This window comes from Thunnus albacares, chromosome 15 (assembly GCF_914725855.1).
Source record: "Thunnus albacares chromosome 15, fThuAlb1.1, whole genome shotgun sequence".
NCBI lineage: Eukaryota > Metazoa > Chordata > Actinopteri > Scombriformes > Scombridae > Thunnus > Thunnus albacares.
This window is the reverse complement of record NC_058120.1, coordinates 11,612,280-11,630,073: the sequence shown is the minus strand read 5'-3', so window position 1 is coordinate 11,630,073 and position 17,794 is coordinate 11,612,280. Positions and strand designations below refer to the sequence as shown.

At 41.3% G+C, this 17,794-nt stretch overlaps 2 protein-coding genes across 2 annotated transcripts; one reads left to right on the top strand and one right to left on the bottom strand.

The window, feature by feature from the left end:
* The first annotated feature begins 118 nt into the window (after nucleotides 1-118).
* On the top strand, nucleotides 119-5,424 carry siva1 (SIVA1, apoptosis-inducing factor). Its single transcript, XM_044374175.1, has 4 exons — nucleotides 119-339; nucleotides 711-899; nucleotides 3,976-4,129; nucleotides 5,188-5,424. The coding sequence occupies exons 1-4, from the start codon at nucleotides 219-221 to the stop codon at nucleotides 5,234-5,236; spliced, it is 513 nt and encodes a 170-aa protein (XP_044230110.1). The 5' UTR covers nucleotides 119-218; the 3' UTR covers nucleotides 5,237-5,424.
* Nucleotides 5,425-9,962: 4,538 nt separating this feature from the next.
* zbtb42 (zinc finger and BTB domain containing 42) lies at nucleotides 9,963-17,794 on the bottom strand. The gene is made up of 2 exons (XM_044375728.1): nucleotides 17,197-17,794; nucleotides 9,963-15,935 (listed from the first exon to the last, which is right to left on the bottom strand). Exon 2 carries the CDS (start codon nucleotides 15,919-15,921, stop codon nucleotides 14,326-14,328), a length of 1,596 nt encoding a protein of 531 aa, XP_044231663.1. The 5' UTR covers nucleotides 15,922-15,935; nucleotides 17,197-17,794; the 3' UTR covers nucleotides 9,963-14,325.

The following is a 17,794-nucleotide window of genomic DNA, read 5'->3' as shown; positions in this document are numbered from 1 at the left end:
TTCCCGACAGTCCGTGAAAGCAACATCATGTGGACGAAGTTATAGAACTAAAGAGTGACGTTACAGTGAAACAGTTGTCGATTGGCTTCAGATTTTCACGTGACAATAAAGGACTCGTGTGATTGGCTCCTTGATTCCGCCCTTGCATTTTTCCCGCAACAAACAAGTGTACTGCTACGCCGAGCAGCGGGAGCAGTTCGGACTTTTTCACAGCCAAAATGCCGAAACGAGCGTGTCCTTTTTCGGAAACGTTCTCTTCACAATACAAAGTACATGTCGGGCAGCAGGAGTTGAATCAATACAGCGTGTTTGGGAACAAATACAGACAAGAAATCTACGGTAAGTGCATGCTAGCGGATATATCGCTGCATTGCAGCGTTAGCGTCGTCGATACGGACATTTGTTAGTCAGCTTCAGTGTTTCGATGCAAACAAGTCCTTAAACACCTATAAAACAGTTTCATTTGTTGTTTTGACGCATTTGTTAATGATCGCTAATGATAAGGACTAGCCATATACAGTTCATGTCATCTCAGTAGTTTGGTCGTCTTACCTATTTAATAACGATAAGTAATGCGATTGTTGAGTTAAATAGTCATGTTTGTCATCAGCGCCTGCTGGCGTGAAATCAGAGACTGCATTTTATGAACCGAAGAAACAGCTTCCTCACATTATTTCCATGTTTAATCACTGGCATCATTCTCCTCACAGAGAAGACAAAGAGCCTACTTTTCAACGGTGCCAAGGCAGTGGTGGGCACAATATGGACTGGGGAGGAGAAGTGCGCAGACCCGCAGCCCACCAGACCAGCTGAGACACCTGCGAGCGGCCAGTCATTGCTGAGAGGACAGACACTGATTGGTTATGATGGCAGGCTGACAAAAGCAACCAGAGCACCAGGTGAGCCAAATCCAGCGTTAAAGTTTACTCTAACCCCCCCACCCCAAAAAACACATTGGGCGAGATCCAAGGTACACCTGGAATATGTCCTGAGTCGATGACAGGATAGATAGCAGTTGCTGAAACCTCAATAGGAGTGCCAGTAACTGAATAAATAAATCCAAATAGGGGACCTCTACTGATTCAAACAGAGCACTAAAATAGGGCTGCAACTAATTTTCATTATCGATCAATTTGCGGATTAATTTTTCGATAAGTTCATTAGGCTAATTATTTAGTTTATGAAATGTTAAAAAGTTGTGAAACAAAATGCCATTCACAATTTCTCAGAGGCCACAGATGTCTTTTAATTTTCTTGTTTTGAATAACTAATGGTCTAAAATGTTGAGGTATTCAATTAACTCGGAAAAACAGCAAATCTTCACATTTGAGAGGCTGGAACCATCAGATGTTCAGCATTTTTGCTTGACAAACGACTGAAACGACTAATCAGTTATCAAAATAGTTGCAATACATTTTTTGATGATCAACTAATCATTGCAGCTCTACAATAAAAGTAGCTGATCTTACGTTTCAGATCATATAAGCTGTATCTCATGAGGGGCTGGTACTGTGAAGTCCACTGACACAGCATGTGAAAGTGGCTCCTTTGGAGGACCTGAAGGAAACACTGACGCATCTCCTTCCCAAAAAAGATCTCTTGAAGACCAAAACTAAGTAGCTCAGCAGCCCTCAGGAACCTATAATGTTTTTTAAAAAAAATTGTTAACCATGTAAATTAAAAGTTGTGGCTGCCCTTAAACAGCTGACAAAGGGAACATTTCAGTGTTACTTCAAGAAATTTCATTACACCCCAATTAAGACTAAGTTACACTGTAACACATAATAGAAAACAGTGGACCAGATTAATCATAAATATATCCACATAACTTGTGTTTATCTAGTACATACTGTCAATAGTAACACATCCAGGCTGCTAACAAAGACAAGCGGTGGAGCTTCTGCCTGGCTTACTTTATGTACATCTTGAAGTGGCTTTTTTATGAGTGTAGTTAAATGAGAGGTTTCTGTCTTTAAAGAACAGTCAGGTGCCCAATGAACACTGAAAGAGGTTTTGCTCGCTGTAATCATTCCTCCTGTTCATACCGGCTATTAAAAGATCCACCTCATAATATGCTTTCAACATAAGTGATAGCGGACAAAATCCAGCCCTTGTTTTGAACAAAAATGTATTTAGGAGTTAATCTGAAGATAATATAAAGCTTCAGCCATCTGAATGAATCAAATAAAGTGGATATATTCTACAGTACAAACATGTTTGTCTCAACGGACAGTGCTTTCCTGTTCAGCTGCAGTGGAAGGATCATAACAAAAATGGGGAATTAGGCACTAAAAAGACAAACTTTTGAAAGATACTGACTTGATTTGACTAATTTGGCTGGCTGAAGTCTCAAATTATCTTCAAATAAACTTTTCAATATATTTTTGCACAGGAGGAGGAAAGCTTCCAGTATAAGTGCATTATGAAGAGATCTCTTAATGGTCTGTATGAACAAGAGGAATGATTACAATAAGAAAAACATGTCAATGTTCATTTGGGCACCTGACTGTTGCTTTAGAACAGACTTGAAAAGCTGTGAACCTATAATGTGATACATTACCAGTGATCGATAACCACCTAAACCACATGTCACCTCATTTTATGTTGCCCGTGAGAGCTTGCAAAGAATATAATTTGCCCAACATGTGTTGGTATGTACGTGTATAAATGTGTGAGTATATGTCATCTCAGGTGTTCAGGAATTACGAGCTCTAAACTGACTTGTTGATATTGAGTCCACAATTTAGGAGAATGGTTATATCATATACACATAAATAATAGATGGACTCTGGTCTGGACGAAAAACAATTAAATCCGGACTGAGAACAAAATTTAACCGCAACCTGACCCGGACCGCTTTTGAGAGACACATCGCTATCGTCATTCAGCTGCCACCAGTCGCCACGGTTAGCAAGGTTGTTGAGGAATGTAGGAGCCCCGGTTGATAAAATAAAATGTCTTGTTCAAAACTAGTCATCATATAAAAAAAATAGGTTGACAGTGGAAAAAGACTGCACTGAGAAATACATGTTCATTTTGCCTGAAGGAAGTGTGAGACCACTGTGCTTGAAATGCAATCAAACAGTGGTCGTGATGAAGAGCAGGAATGTAAAACCCCACCATGACACCAAACATGCCTGTTTTGAACAAAACTATCCATTGTTATTTTGACTTTATTACTTACCAATACTTACCGTATATTTTTTTTTTTTTTTTTTAGTATATTGTATAATAGTTGTACACTTGAATGTCTGCTTGCCATAATTTTTTTTCTAGAATTCTGCTTTTAGAGCTAATTATTAATTAAGTTATTACTAAAACCAATAATAATTGAATGCAGAGGCAATTATGTAAAATGATAATGAGTAGATATATTTATATAGTCTTATATCTACAACAGACCCTTTGAGGGCAACCATAATGCTAATACTTTGCTTTTTTATTTATTGATTGATTTAGTTAGTTATTTTAATGGTCTCACCTTTTTTTTCCATTTCTTATTGTCTTGTAACTTTTCGATATGTAGCTAATTGCATTGTGTATTTTCTTTTATGTCTGTGAAGCACTTTGTAAACTTGTTTTTGAAAAGCACTATATAAATAAAGTTTTTTATTATTATTATTATTATTATTATTATTATTAATGTGGCCTGGGATGAAATTGAGTTTGACACCCCCGGCTTAAACCCATAAGCATGGTAGATATGAAGTGGTCACATTATCCAGACTTTACAAGTTGACGAGTCAGCCAACAAGAAATAGAAACGTTGAGGCATCAAGCATCTGGATAGAAACACAGCAACTGAATACAACAAAAAAATACAAAAGGTGGCTTGGTTAGCTCAGTTCATGTCTTTCACCAGCAGATGTCAGCGTTGTCACATGTTTGGATGTACACTTTGTTTACTTTTTAAACCGAAGCGCTTTTGAAAATACTCATCCAGTGTGCTGTACGGGTGTGTGCTTTGTTTTTTAGGTGCACCAACAGCTCCTACCGGCTGCTGCGTGTGTCAGAAGAGCCTGGGGTCCCGGACACCATGCTCCCAATGTGACCGTCTAGCCTGTTCCTCCTGTACCCGACAGTGCTCCAGCTGTTCCAGCCTCTGCTGCTCTGTCTGTACCACCATAGAGTAGGTCACAGTCTGATTTCCCTTTCAGCTTTTTTTTTTTTTTTTTTTTAATTTAACCCAAAGGTCTTCAAAGAGTAGTCATGTGTCTGCAAAGCTTCACCTCTCCTGCACCTGTATTTGTGTGTCAACTAATTAAAATGCAAATTCCTGTCAGCTAATGTAGACAGGCAGATATTAGCCTCAAAACATATCAGTGTTTCCTAGCTGGAATCCAGCTGCAGCGGGTTTTTCCTCCCCCAACTAGTCCCAGCTTCAAATGTCAATGGATCCTGTTAAACTGAGTGTGTGTGCATGCTGAGGTTAATTAGGTGCCAGTTGGAAAATCACTTGCTTTAGCATTAAAGATGTGTTTATGTGAGATGGGGGAGGAAAGAGGGGGGGGTTGTTTTTCATCTGTTCTGTAAAAGGCATTCCTCTTGTGCTTGTACTCTGAATAGTGTGCTATGGGGACACTCTGAACTGTAGACTGCAGTACTGTAGGGTTGTGTGCATCAATGTCACAGGACAAAAAAACGTCCTTTTAGATTTATTGCATTTGACATAAAGGAAATTGGACACTTACATAACTGATAGGCAGGCCAAAACCATGACCCCACTTAACTCTAAATGTTCTAGTCGGCTGCAAATACCAGCAAGTTGCAAACGGGCCTCCTTAAGATGAATCTGCTGAATGTTAAAACATCAGAAAGCAGGAAGTATTACTAGCTGCTTATTCAGCTTTTTGAGTATGAAGAGAAGCAAACTACTCACAAGCTAGCAGGGGGTGAGTATTTGATCCTCAAAACAAAGATTTTTGGAGTCTCTTTTATTAAGAAGTTTGGATCTCAGCACAACAGTCATTTTTTTTAGCAAACATGCTGTATGTTTCTGTCAGACTGATCAGGATATATTTATTATCACTGCAGACAATGATGAGGAAATGACTGTCAAGCTATTTTGGGAGTTGCTTACTTGAGCGTTGAAATCGTTGCCAATGAATACAAATTTTGCAATTTTTGCTGCAGAAGTTGTTTTTTTTGTTTTTTTTTAACATTCTCTTTTCTCTCTCTCTTCCACAGTTACAGCGGACGATACGATGAAGTACTGTGCTGCAGTTGTTCGACGTAAAGGACGCTCATGCAGAAGTTTGAACATTTATATAGTTGCCTCACATGAGATATACTAAGACTGCATTTTATACCTGTGTTGTTGTTGTTGTTGTTGTTTTTTTATGTGATCCAAATGTTTTCTTGTATATATGTAATTCATTCCAAAAGTAACTGAAATAAACTTGAACACTTTTGTATAAACTTAAATATTGTGACAGATTTTTTATTTTTTGCTTTAGTACATTCACAGTGAATATATTCTAATAAGAGGAGCTGCAATGAAAACTGAGTGTCTGAACAAATATCTGCCAATTACCTAAAAGGTTACCCAGCTGTCTCCATGTGTTGTAGATGCATAGATCAGCAGATGGCAGCACACTTCAAGGACTCGGTTGAAAAGAGGAGTTTTTTTCAGACTGGGCTGTATTCAGAGTAAACCCTCCTCTTGTCAGTGGAAGAACACATTTATCTCACTATGCCAAAAAAGCACAAATTTAACCTTTTTTTAGCACAAGTATGAAAGTTTTGTCTTTGCTTGAAGATAATGAAATTCCAATCCAGCTTGTCTAGACTGACCTTGAGAATCCGCTATCAAATTTATTTATTAAAACAAGTAAAGCCAGAGGTTACACAAAACCAGGCCTTTGCAGCAGACAGTTTGGCTACAATTATCCCTGCTGGACATGACCTTGAGGTGTAGTCATCACTTTCTCTTGGCTCTGGCTCATCACTGATGATGACTGGTTTCAGGGTCAGGTATTGTACACTGTGAGTAATTGTTCTTGGTGGCACAAGTCCTCAGCACTGCTTTATAGAAATCAATCACATGACATGGTGTTATAGATATTAGCTTGGATGAGTGCACTTCCTGGAGCTTATTGCAAATGCGCCTATGAGCTGTTGAGTCACATCCCCTGCTCAGTGGGCCAGTTGTGGCTCCAGTCTTTGGGGAGCTCTGCAGTTGGTGTCCGAGGGCACCGCTTGATTTCTGGCTGAGTGAACAGGCAGCTGCTGGCGAGCCAGGCGTCAAGTTGTCTGCACATTTCTTGATAAGGATTTAAGGAACTCAGAGGTGGACATGTACACTTTTAAGGAAGACATACTTTTGAAATTGCACATCCATAACTCTGAAACAGGTGGATGTGGTTTGTGCCCATGAATAGTTAGCATATTGTGAGTTATGGGATGGAAATGATTAGTCCATTAGCAGAGAATTTTAATAGTTGATCATCATTTATCAAGGAAAAATACCAAATATTGGTTATATCCTGCTTCTCGAATGTAAGAATTGTGAATATATCTTTGTGGACAGTTGGTCAGACAAAACAAGACATTTGAAGATGTTACGATTAAACGAACTATTGTAAAGATAATCGACAGATTAAATAATAATGAAAATTATCTTCTTGCAGCCCTGATGAGTTATTAGAACTAGAGCTCTCTAAAATGTCCCTGAACATACATAAATGAAAAGATTCAAACAGTAAGTCCATTTTAAAAACTCTTATTTCCCTGGCCCTTATTTTTAAATAGCCCACAACATCTCCAATAAAGTTGATTATATTTATTGTCAAAAACTGAATTTAATAGTGAAGTTTTAAAATAACTCATGACCCCTCCTGTCTGTACCCATATGTCTGATTTAATCCATGATACCAGAATTCTAAACTGTGCAGCCCAATGATAACTTCTTACATGACAAGAAGTCTCACTCTAGACTTTTTGTGTTGAGCCCACTGAATGTATTCTGAACTCAGGAACGGTTTACAGGTAGAGCACAAAAGAGAACTCATTCACCCTGATCATATCAAATCTGTCTGTTAATATCAGATGGCAGATTTTTGACCTGGGAGATGAGTTTGTCGTAATAAGATGAGTAACATTGTGGGGAATTATGAATCAAAGTAATCCACAAATATCTGGAGCCTTGTTTCACATATCCTAAAGTAACTTCACTATCCAGTTGTTGCAGCTAATTTCCTGTGATCCATCATAGCATCAGACTTTACTTTATTACCCTAGTATCTGGGGGAAATGTAGGATTTCAGTGCGTAACAGTGGAGAAAAGAATGTCCACAAAGAACAGCATCTCATGAGCCATCTCCTACCCTCTTCAGCCACTTTTCATTCACTCTGATATTTCCTTCTTATCATGTCAGTCATTGTCTTGATAGTTAAATCAGAAAGTATTGGTCATAGAGGTTACCGGTGTCATTTTTTCTTTCCTAAACCTGAGAAATGATGAGCAAATCCTATTCAGAAGTATCAGACATGTCTGTCTCTCATCTAAAATATTTACTATGTTCACTGTAGACTTATTAGAGGGGCGGATGCTGATGCTCCGCTCTCTGTTAACTCCATAATGATGTGATGAGTTTATGTACCGCTCAAAACAGGAGAGCGCAGCTGTCAAGGTTTTCAGCACATCCCCATCCGTGACACCCAAAAGGAAAAAAATGGTCACAGTGTGCTTCCCACCAACCCCCCCACCCCCCCACCATCACCACCTCCCCAAGAATGGTCCTCATCTTCTCCCTGGTGCATGTACGTCTGGGTGTCTGCACGGGAGAAGGGGCCACATAATCACCCACAGCGCTCCAGATAGGACCAACTGCAGTCGGCCAGCGGGAGCACGTGGCTTTGTCTTTCACCCATTCTTTTGGGGACCAGCTGTGGTCTGAGTGTGGCGAGCGTCAAGCCCAATGATGCTGCTGCTATAAATATGCGTCAACGAGTGTGAGTAAGTGACAGCTGTACAGTGGACCAAGGACACACTGTCTTGGCACTGTCAGGGCGAGCCACTCCAAAAAAGGCAAACCCAGTGTGAGAGCACTAGTTGATATGTATTTATGCACTTGTAGCACTTGATAGGAAACCAGGTTTAAGTTGTAGATTGTGATTAAGAACTTAAATACTGGTTGAAATGTGGATGTAGCTGTACAATCTGACAATAATGGCTGCTTTTTGAGATTTTTTTGTTTTGGTTTTGACATCAGACTATTATATTACTAATTAAGAATTCAATTAATACTGTTTCTTCTTGGGAGCAATGTGATTTGGATTTTCTGAAAGTCAAAAGAATGGCTCCTCACACATTAAGTGGATGATAACCATATGCGTGTGCGTTAATATGGAGAGAGGAAAAGAAAGCTACCAGAGCATGTGTGTGTGTGTGTGTGTGTGTGTGTGTCTGTACACAAGCGCGTTGTGTGTCTGTGTTTGTGTGCCCTTTTCAAGTGTGACCACCTGTCTTTTGTTAAGAAATAAATAAATAAACACAGGCCACACCAGCTGTCCCTGGCAGTCCGTCCCTTCAGAGGTCAAGGGCTCCCACCGCTGGCCTTGTTGAGGTGGTGGACACTTACAACTTTCCTCTCAACTTCTCTCAAGTACCTCTAAACACACACATACAAACACACACACACACACACACACACAAAACCCTCGCTTGCAGCTAAATGAGCCAGGCTTTGAGCCTCAGAGAGAGGAATGTTTTATTACACCATCGAGTTACACTGCACATATCCCAGCTCGTCACCCTGCAGCTAAGCCCTATCACATGGTCCCTACTTTCCATGTGAAGGTTTTGGTCCATAAGAAAACGCTCACACCAGGCAGCCCGAGCCCTGTATCCCGTTAGGCAGATGTGAGATGTTGGTGCCAGTGAGCGCGCTGAGGCCTGCTGCTGTGGATGTTTACAGTGTGAGGCGGCCTCAGCATTGCAGAGGGACCTTATTTACTGTGAGCTGGCTGGGGCTGTTCAGGGTGTTTATGAATGATCTTGGGAGGACATTGTTTTCTTTATGTTGGAGCTGCCTGGCTAGCGCCGCTGTGTCGTCTGTTTGTGCATAAAGTACGTGCTGGGGAGCTGGGCCAGACAATAGCCTGGCTGAGCTACTACCCACGCACACAATAGAGTGGTGGGATGAGGCCGAGGTTTGGGGGCCGTGGTTTTGGGGGCCGTGGGGGTGGAGGTAGGATAGATGGGGGGCAGGGGCAGTTAGATGCGGCCCTTGTCTATATGGTGTTCCCAGAACGGGTGTACTGGGATTGGGGGGAGGGTGGTGGGAACCCGAGTCCATCCCCATTGGGATCACGTAGCAGAGCAGCTGGATTTCTTTCATGGTGCAGCGGGGAAATAATTAAAAGTTCTCGCCATTGAAAATGTCCAGGGAATTGGCATGAAGTTCCTCAATTAGACACACATATTTGCTATTTGTTTATTTCTAAATAGATGTGTGTGTGTGTGTGTGTATGCAGTTTAGTTTGTTGTAGCAGATACAATCAAGCTGAGTGTTAGTAATAATTACATGTCAAAGTCAACTGGCTTTGTTATACCAGGTTTATCTCATTCAGATAGTGTTGGCAACAGATCTGGAACAATGGGGGCCCATCCTGAAATCACTCTGTCCTTGAGCTCAGTTTATGGTTTCAGAGGGATAGGGCCTGTAAGACCAGCAGTATTATCACATTCTGTTGTCTCTGTACACATTGCAGCGCTGCCCACACACACCGTCTGGCTGATTGTTGCTGCTGTGTCTCAGACGAAGGCTCTTCTATAATATTCTTAGGTTGTTAGTATATCAGACTCTACTTCAATTAAATTAAAAACTCATCTTGTGCTTCTAATCAGGTTTGGGTTTTTTGTCTGATATATATATACATACACACACAAGTATGACAAAAAAATCAACTACTTAAGTGTGAAATCAGTGTGACAGAAATGAATGAAATCCACACAAAAGGAAGAAAGTTGTTCCATTTAATTCTATGCATAATCTTAATAAAGACCTAAATCAAGATTGTCACATTTCCACAGCACACACACACAAGCACACTCCAAAAGCGCAAACAAATGAAATGCACATACAGTTATAGATCAAAGTAAATTGCCTCAATATCTAAGCAATGTCAATTCTGCATAAAGATTGTCCACTAATCTCTACACCACTAACACTGAAGCAATTGATTACTATAAAATATACCTTTCTTATTAAAAAATTATATTAAATTCTAATGGCACTTCTACAAATTCTATTAAAAAGATTTTCGTTTGACATTTAGAAGTTTGTTTTTTTTTTAACCAAATTAAAACTGAGACCGTCAAATGTTGCACAAGAAGCAAATAATAAATATTTCTCATGATTATACACAATTTCACAGTTGTAACCTGCAGAGGACAAAATTCCAGTATCAGTATAAAGTCATTTTTAGACTTAAAGATCATACAGCATGAGTTAGGCAAACATAGCCCTCAATCAAGAGTAGCACTGTTTCCATAAAAGTCAACAATCAAAATCTCAGTGTTTCACATTCAACAGTGACATTAACTAAGGAACAGACTGTTAGTTCCCAATTGTATTGGCTAATACAAGCCAAAACACAAAGATGCTTGTCTTCAGTTTAACATGTCCAAAACTGATTTATTCACAAAAACAAAAATGGTCAAATAAATCTCAAAACCTCAATGTAATCTCCCGCAAAGCAGCAAAAAATAAATGGACTTCCAACTTTTAGTTTGTCTGATTTAACATTTTGATAGGATAAAAAAAAACAAAAAAAAACAGGAACAACAGATGTGAATTGTTTCGTATCAGTGGGCCACTGTTGCTGTGATGTGAACTTTACCACCGCAGTCGAGGGCAGAATGTACAATATAGAAAAAGGGCTTCTCCAGATGCAACACCTATTAGTGTGTCTACAAGGCACATTTGGTGATCATCCTGGAGGTATAAATAAAGACTTGAAACAATAAAAAGAAAACAAATTCTTTACATATTGTTAGTTTTTCTACCTTTGTACACATGTACATTAGAGAATCAAGCAATGTAACTTGCGCCACATTAGAAATGTTCCTTTAAAAAAAAACAAAAAAAAAAAAACAACTGAAATTGTGACAAAAACTACATTCCTGTGTGTTCTGATTGAAATGTACAGTATCAACACAACACGACCACTATGAATCTGAAATAAATCTGTTGTTTTGTTGGCTAACCGAAGTGATTAAACTACCACGGTTATGTTTTTTTTGCAACCGGAGTGTTTGTGCAAGTAAACAGGGAGCCGGATCACATTTCTTGTAGAATTACACGCAAGCCCCAATCATTCAAGCCTCATTGCTGACAGCAGGTTTAGGGAATAGAATGAAATCTTGACTTGGGCTCCTCCATTAAAAAATGCTGACAAACCACTGCAAATGCAGAGAAATCACAAATGAATTCATTACTGTGTCCTGAAAGAAGTCTTGGTGATGAATGTAAAAGAAAAAAAAATGAATGAAAAGAAAGAAAAAAAAAAAACACCTTAAGGTGTCTATGTTGAAATGAACAGGTAATCAACACCTACTGTACATCTGACTTCTACTGTTAATAAAATCACAGTTGCCAGATATGTTATTGTCAGTCTCAACATTTCTAAATCTAGCACTTGGAAAAACAATACTGTGATAATTATGATATTCTCGTGATAGATGTGCAATCAAATCACCGTGGTATCTCCTCCATGTAGAAGAACAATGAGGCGTTTATCTACTGCATGCTGGGATAGAGGGGAGGGGCTGTTCTTTGATGCCTCCAAACAATACACCTGTTTACAGTCTCCTTGGTCTCCCTTTGCTAAATACATTTCTCACATTCCAACAGCTCCATTCAATACAGAAAAGTGCAAAGAGAGACTTGCGTTGCGTTTTCTCCCCACAGCTAGGAGAGAGATACACAATGATCCCTTGAGAACTACCTGGGACTTGGGGGGGGGGGGGGGGGGGGGGTGTTGGGGCGTGGGGGGACAATGCCTGTATTGTCTCATTTCTATAGGTAGCCTACGCCGTATCAGAGCGGCTGTGCTTGTGAACAACTGTTTCCTGTGGCAGAACAGCAGTCGGGGCGGTGTTAACTGTTGTGATTTGTAGTGAGGCGGAATTCAATCAAGTCTTGGATATGGAAAAAGGAACCAGAACTCTCTTGGGAAGACGTGACGCTTTAAGAGGACCGCAGCCTTAATAAGACACCTGACTCTCTCTCTCTCTCTCTCTCTCTCTCTCTCTCTCGACCTTACGTGTGTTGTAACACGGAAAACAAAACAGCTTGATAAATAGAATATATATTTACATTAAATATACAAATAGTAAGAAATAGCAGCCTAGACAATAGTGTTGAAACTATATGCATGCTAAAAACAAGTGCTTCTCTATGTTCCATGTGACAAATCTTGAATGCTCCGTGGAGATTTTCTACATACAATTACAGTAACTCGATTTGCACAGAGAAAATGAACAGACAGCCCCAATACCAGTTAATGAGTACCAAGATCGCTAGGCAAGACGCAACATCTTTCAAGCTTATAGAAATAAGAACTACACCTATAGTAAACCCTGAACCAAGTCAAACTAATAAATAAATTCTGATCAAGTCTTCTCAGGACAGATTAGACAAATATCACAAACTTTTAGTGCTACGCCCCTGTTAAGAATCCACTTAGCAACTACTTGAACAGACTGAGCTCTTCAAAACGCTCCTCTCTGCCCAAAGACTCTTTTTTTTTTTTTTCCGAGGACAGCTATCACTAAAGGCTCCAACTTCATCAGTAGTAACGTACACGCATACAGTAAGAAGAGTCGATAATGTGAAAAGGTTAATTGAAAGAAAGAAAGTCAGTAGGTTGAGCAGAATGGCACGTGGAGCACGGCTCTGATGAACCAACAGACGTAGACATCCTTGGCTGAGACACTCGCACACAGCACTGAATATCCACCTGTCTCCTCTCTGTCCCCTCCCTGCCTCCTGAGGGTTTGCCCAAAACACCGTGTCAGTGTACCCTTTTCTTTATACCAGGAAATAACAAGGTAATTTACTGGCACCTATTTCCTTTTTTAACCAAATGAGTCTAAAGATTTAATTGACAGGAGCGTGATTTACATTTTTTTTTCCCCCACATTCTTGTAAATGATTTAATTAAGGGCACTCATGGATCAATTGGCATTTCAGAGTAGACAATCACCTTTGTTACCACCTGGTATGCGGAGTCAGTCTAATCCAGATTTTTTTTTTTTTTAAAAAAAGGCCTTGGAAACTCACTGATTATGACAAGAAGGCATGGCAATATGTCTCAATCTTGTTTAAGTAAGTACACTAGGTGAAGTGTTAAGAATTTCAGTAGGCACCAGTGTTACAGGCATTAGCTGTAGCTTTTCACTACTCTCCATCCCTCCTCTGATTATACAACTTCTTTTTAAAGTAGCAATTAGAGGGTCATTCCATTGATATGCGCCTGCTCACATTAGCAACCAAAGAGCTGGTAATTCTCTCCAAGGCAAAAAAAAAAAAACAAAAACAAAAAAAAAACGTTGGTGATATGATGGTTTTCTTGCCTTTCATTGAACATAAAACTGTAACCAACTTCATTTCAACCGAACAAAAAATTCTACTTCCATGAAAAAATAATCATACTTCCAGTAGTCAAACTTCATTAGTTTTGCTGCCTTATGATAGTTTACTTGTTAAGGACTAAACAAATCCCAAAATAAATAATAATAATAATAATAATAATAAAATAATAATAATAATAATGTAGGAGTTAAAAAAAAAAAATCATATATTGCTACTCATGGACGGTTCTGATCTCCCATGTGCACAAATAAAGTCTCACTCACTCTTGACGATTGTATTAACATATGTTAGCATTAGCTATCCCCCATAGGGTATGAACATAAGATGCCTTTCTTTCAGCAAATATACTCCTCAAATAAACTCAAACAGATTGACACAAACAAGACAGAAACAAACAAGTGCATCATCTGATTTGTTCACCTTCCAGACACTGATCCAGCTTGAGTTTCACAGCACCCATGTTAATCTGAACAGCCTGTGCACCTTCAACTGTCAGCCTCTGACCATCATGTACACCTATGACACAGTCCAGCTCAGAAAACAGCTCCAGTTTTTAAGTTGCTACATCTTTAAAACATGAGAAATACCACATGGGGTAGAATCCAAAAGATATGTCTCCAGCAGACTGCCAACATGTGTATACTAATGGGAAGATTGTTCAGTAGTAGTATTCAGTGTATGAAAAGACATTCTGTCTAATGTCATGGCACTGGTGAGAGGTGTTTTATCCAATGGCAAGAGTCTTGACAAGGCCACAGTGAAACTTCCTGATGTGGCGGTAGAGGTCCCCAGACTGGGTGAAACGCCGTTCGCACCACTTACAAGCGTGAGGCTTCTCACGTGTGTGAACTACAGCGTGCCGACTCAAGTTATGGGAGTACTGGAAGCTCTTGCCACACTGGCCACAGGTGTATGGCTTCTCGCCAGAGTGTGTGCGCTCGTGGCGCTTAAGGGTATACATGCAGGAGAAGGTCTTGTTGCACTGCATGCAGGTGGGAACCGAGCCGTCGGGGGACAACTTGGAGCGAGCGCTGTCCTTCTCACGGAAGTGTGAGCTGAGGTGCAGTTGCAGCACATGGGGGCTGGGGAAGACTTTACTGCAAAGGGGGCACACACACACCTGTTGCCCCGGGGGCAGGAGCACCCCGCTGGAGGTGGAGATGTCTGAAGAGGCCAAGTCGTCCTCCTCCTCCTCCTCGCTGTCCCCCAGCAGCCTACCCCTCCTCTCCTCTACCTCCCTTCCCGGGGCGCCCTCCCTCCCTCTGCAGGCCTCCCCCTCCTCGTCCATCAGGTCCTCCTCCTGGGAGAGCAGGGCGGCTGTGGAGCCGTTGTTGCCTGGGAAGAGGGCAGCGAACCCTGTCACCACTGAGCTCCTGGCACTATTCCCAAAGCGCTGGCTCTCAGGGCTCATCGGCTCACTGTCCTCCTGCTCTGACAGCAAGTCGTGTTCGTCTTTAACAAGTGGCTCAGTGCCCTGCTGCTGGCTGTCGAGGGCCAGCTGTCCCGAGACGTAGGAGGGGTGTAAGGGATCTCTGCTAGACAGAGGCTTGAAAGACAAATCCAGTGCACAGTCCATGTCATCTGAAGCCCGGGACCTCTGGGACAGCGATACGGTGGAACTACTGACATCAGCTTTTGTTTTTCCAGCTGTTTGGACGCAGGGCTCGGCCTCTGCTGACACATAATTGACACCTACAAGGTCCGGGGACCTGCCAGAGTGACCGTTTGCCTTCTGCCTGCTCTGTGTAGACCTATCACAATTTGTGACAGCCAGCCTGACTTCGCTGTTGTCCATGTCAAACTCCTCTGCTGGGGGGGGCCTGTGAAGCCCCTGAGACTGTGTCTGGGGCTGTCGCCGGCCGAGCTGCTTACTGTGCAGCTCGCCATCCGAGGAATATTCCCTGTCCAGACAGCTGAGTCCAAAACCCTCACCCATCTTTTCATCAAGGGAGGAAAGTTCCTTATCTTTAAGCTTGCCTTTACACACTTTGACTATATCATACATGTGGAGGTAACTGGCTGCTGCTAGGACATCCTCCACCGGCAGAGTGCTGAATTCCAACTTCCCCTCATACATAAATTCAAGGAGCAGACTGAAAGCCGGGGCTGTCACAATGTCACTGTTGAGATGCACAACGTCCCTTTTGTCTAGCTGGTCCCTGTAGAAGAGATGGAAGTACATGCTGCAGGAGGCCAGCACTGCTCTGTGCGCTTTGAATCGAGCCTCCCCGACAAGAACAGTGCAGTCACAGAGGAAACCTTGGTGACGCTGCTGACTCAGACACTGCAGCAACTGGCGGCTATGGTCTGGAAACTCCATTCTTCCTTCATAACCTGATGAAAAACAGGAAAAACAGGATACTGGATAAACGAAATGCCATTTAGAGGGTAAAGCGGAGCACGAACACGAACTCACCAAAACCAGAGAAAACGTGAGGAGTAACTTGAGCCAAATAGCGCAAATGATTTCAAAGTGTCAGCAAACATACCGTCTCTTAAAACTCTCATATTTTCAATTAAAGTTCCTAAAGATAATTCTCACTTTCACATTTGAATTTTGAAAGATTTATAAATGATCTAATAGTCTTTTATAATAAGTTTCTCCAACTTGAAAACATTAGTTTTACATTCTTTCCAGTGGTGCAGGATACGCTACGCTGCGCTCACCCACCCATGTATCACGGTGTAAAGGGATCCACTCTCCAAATTACTCAAAGTATTCCGGTTTGTAGTGGGCAGCTTACTTCTAGAGCTTCCAAAATTTGCGAAAAGTGACGCACCGGCGCGTTTCCAAGCGCACACAAAACAGCGGTGTTTACAGAACAAGCAAGTGAGACTGGGAATGATACCAGCCGTCCATCAGGGAAGGAGGCTAAACGTGAAAAAATAAGACCAGTGCAGAGTGAGTAAACTGGTGCTCTGTTTGCTAATTACACTGCAAGCTGTGGAGTCAGCTGCTCTGACATCACCGCAATGGAAACGCTACCTCCAGCTGTGCTCCCCTTTATGCCATATGTTAACACCGGGCGACGCGGTCCAAAAAAGACACAACTAGTAAAAAAAAAAAAAAAAATAGATAAAGGGTAGATATATAAGTGTCAAAAGATTGCATGGCATCTCCAACTTTTTTTTTTTAATCGAGTAATGTATCACCAAAGAAAACTGCAGCCGACAACCGTGGATGAGAATAAAACGCTTTTACGCACTCATCAGACACACGCGCACAACTGTGAAATATTTGTTTAAAGGGGTTATTTCACAATAGAAAATGCAGATGTTTTTTGTTTTTTTTTAACTCGAGTCAATTAGATATTAAAGTTTGATGCTGCCGAGCCCACAGTGCAGCAGCGTAATACTATTGCGCGCAGCAGTTAAGATTATTTTAAAGGAAAAGGAAAAGTGCAAGTAAGAGACAGCAGGGCCAAGGGCGCAGTAAACCGAGCTCCATGTCCGTGTTGGGAAACGCATTGCTGGGAGCCTTTTAAACAGCAGAGGAACTCACAGCAAAGCCAATTGCGCTGAACGAAGCGGCGAGGGGGGACACTCTTTAACTTTCGCTTTCCCCGTTTCAAAGCACAAAAAACGCAGTACTTACATTTATTTCCCCCCAGTTCGTCGTGTTTTTTTCCTAGAAGCCCCGATGTCCTTTCATGATGTGCGGCCAGATGTTCGCTTCTCCTTGTCGTTTCTTGAGCTTCACAGTCCGACCCTGGCAAGGCAGGCTGCACTCAGCGCTGCTGTGTGTCAAGCAGGTTGATAATGGCACAAGTCTCGCGATATCACCCGGCCACAATAAGTTCTGTACTACTCCGTGAATTCACACAGCGGCAGCAAGTAGCAGTGTACATTGGGAACATCAATTGGCTGTCGAATTACAACACCTGTCCCATGAACAGAGGGGGGGAGGAGGGATTTCAGTGCAGAGAGTCCTCAAGTGTGGCAAAGAGAAGGAAGCGGACGAGTGGAGCAACTGCTGAGTTTTAGACTAAAGATTAGTCATGTATTTTTAAGAAATGGATGTGGTTATATGTCTGGCTATTTTGCTCTCTTTTCTAATCATTAAAAAACTCTAAATTGTGTTGTTTTGACTGAGGAAACTGTTTGCTTTTTCCTTTTCTCAGGGTTATCCAGACCTGTTTGAAGATACTGGGATTTATAAAGTTCAAATCCAGAATGTTAATTTGATTAACCTA

Bases quoted from the DNA above. Each gene is read 5' to 3' on its own strand.
- siva1 (XM_044374175.1), top strand. From the start codon at position 219: ATGCCGAAACGAGCGTGTCCTTTTTCGGAAACGTTCTCTTCACAATAC. The intron at 340-710 runs GTAAGTGCATGC...TTCTCCTCACAG, and splicing joins ATACAGACAAGAAATCTACG to AGAAGACAAAGAGCCTACTT. The intron at 4,130-5,187 runs GTAGGTCACAGT...TCTCTTCCACAG, and splicing joins TCTGTCTGTACCACCATAGA to TTACAGCGGACGATACGATG.
- zbtb42 (XM_044375728.1), bottom strand. From the start codon at position 15,921: ATGGAGTTTCCAGACCATAGCCGCCAGTTGCTGCAGTGTCTGAGTCAG.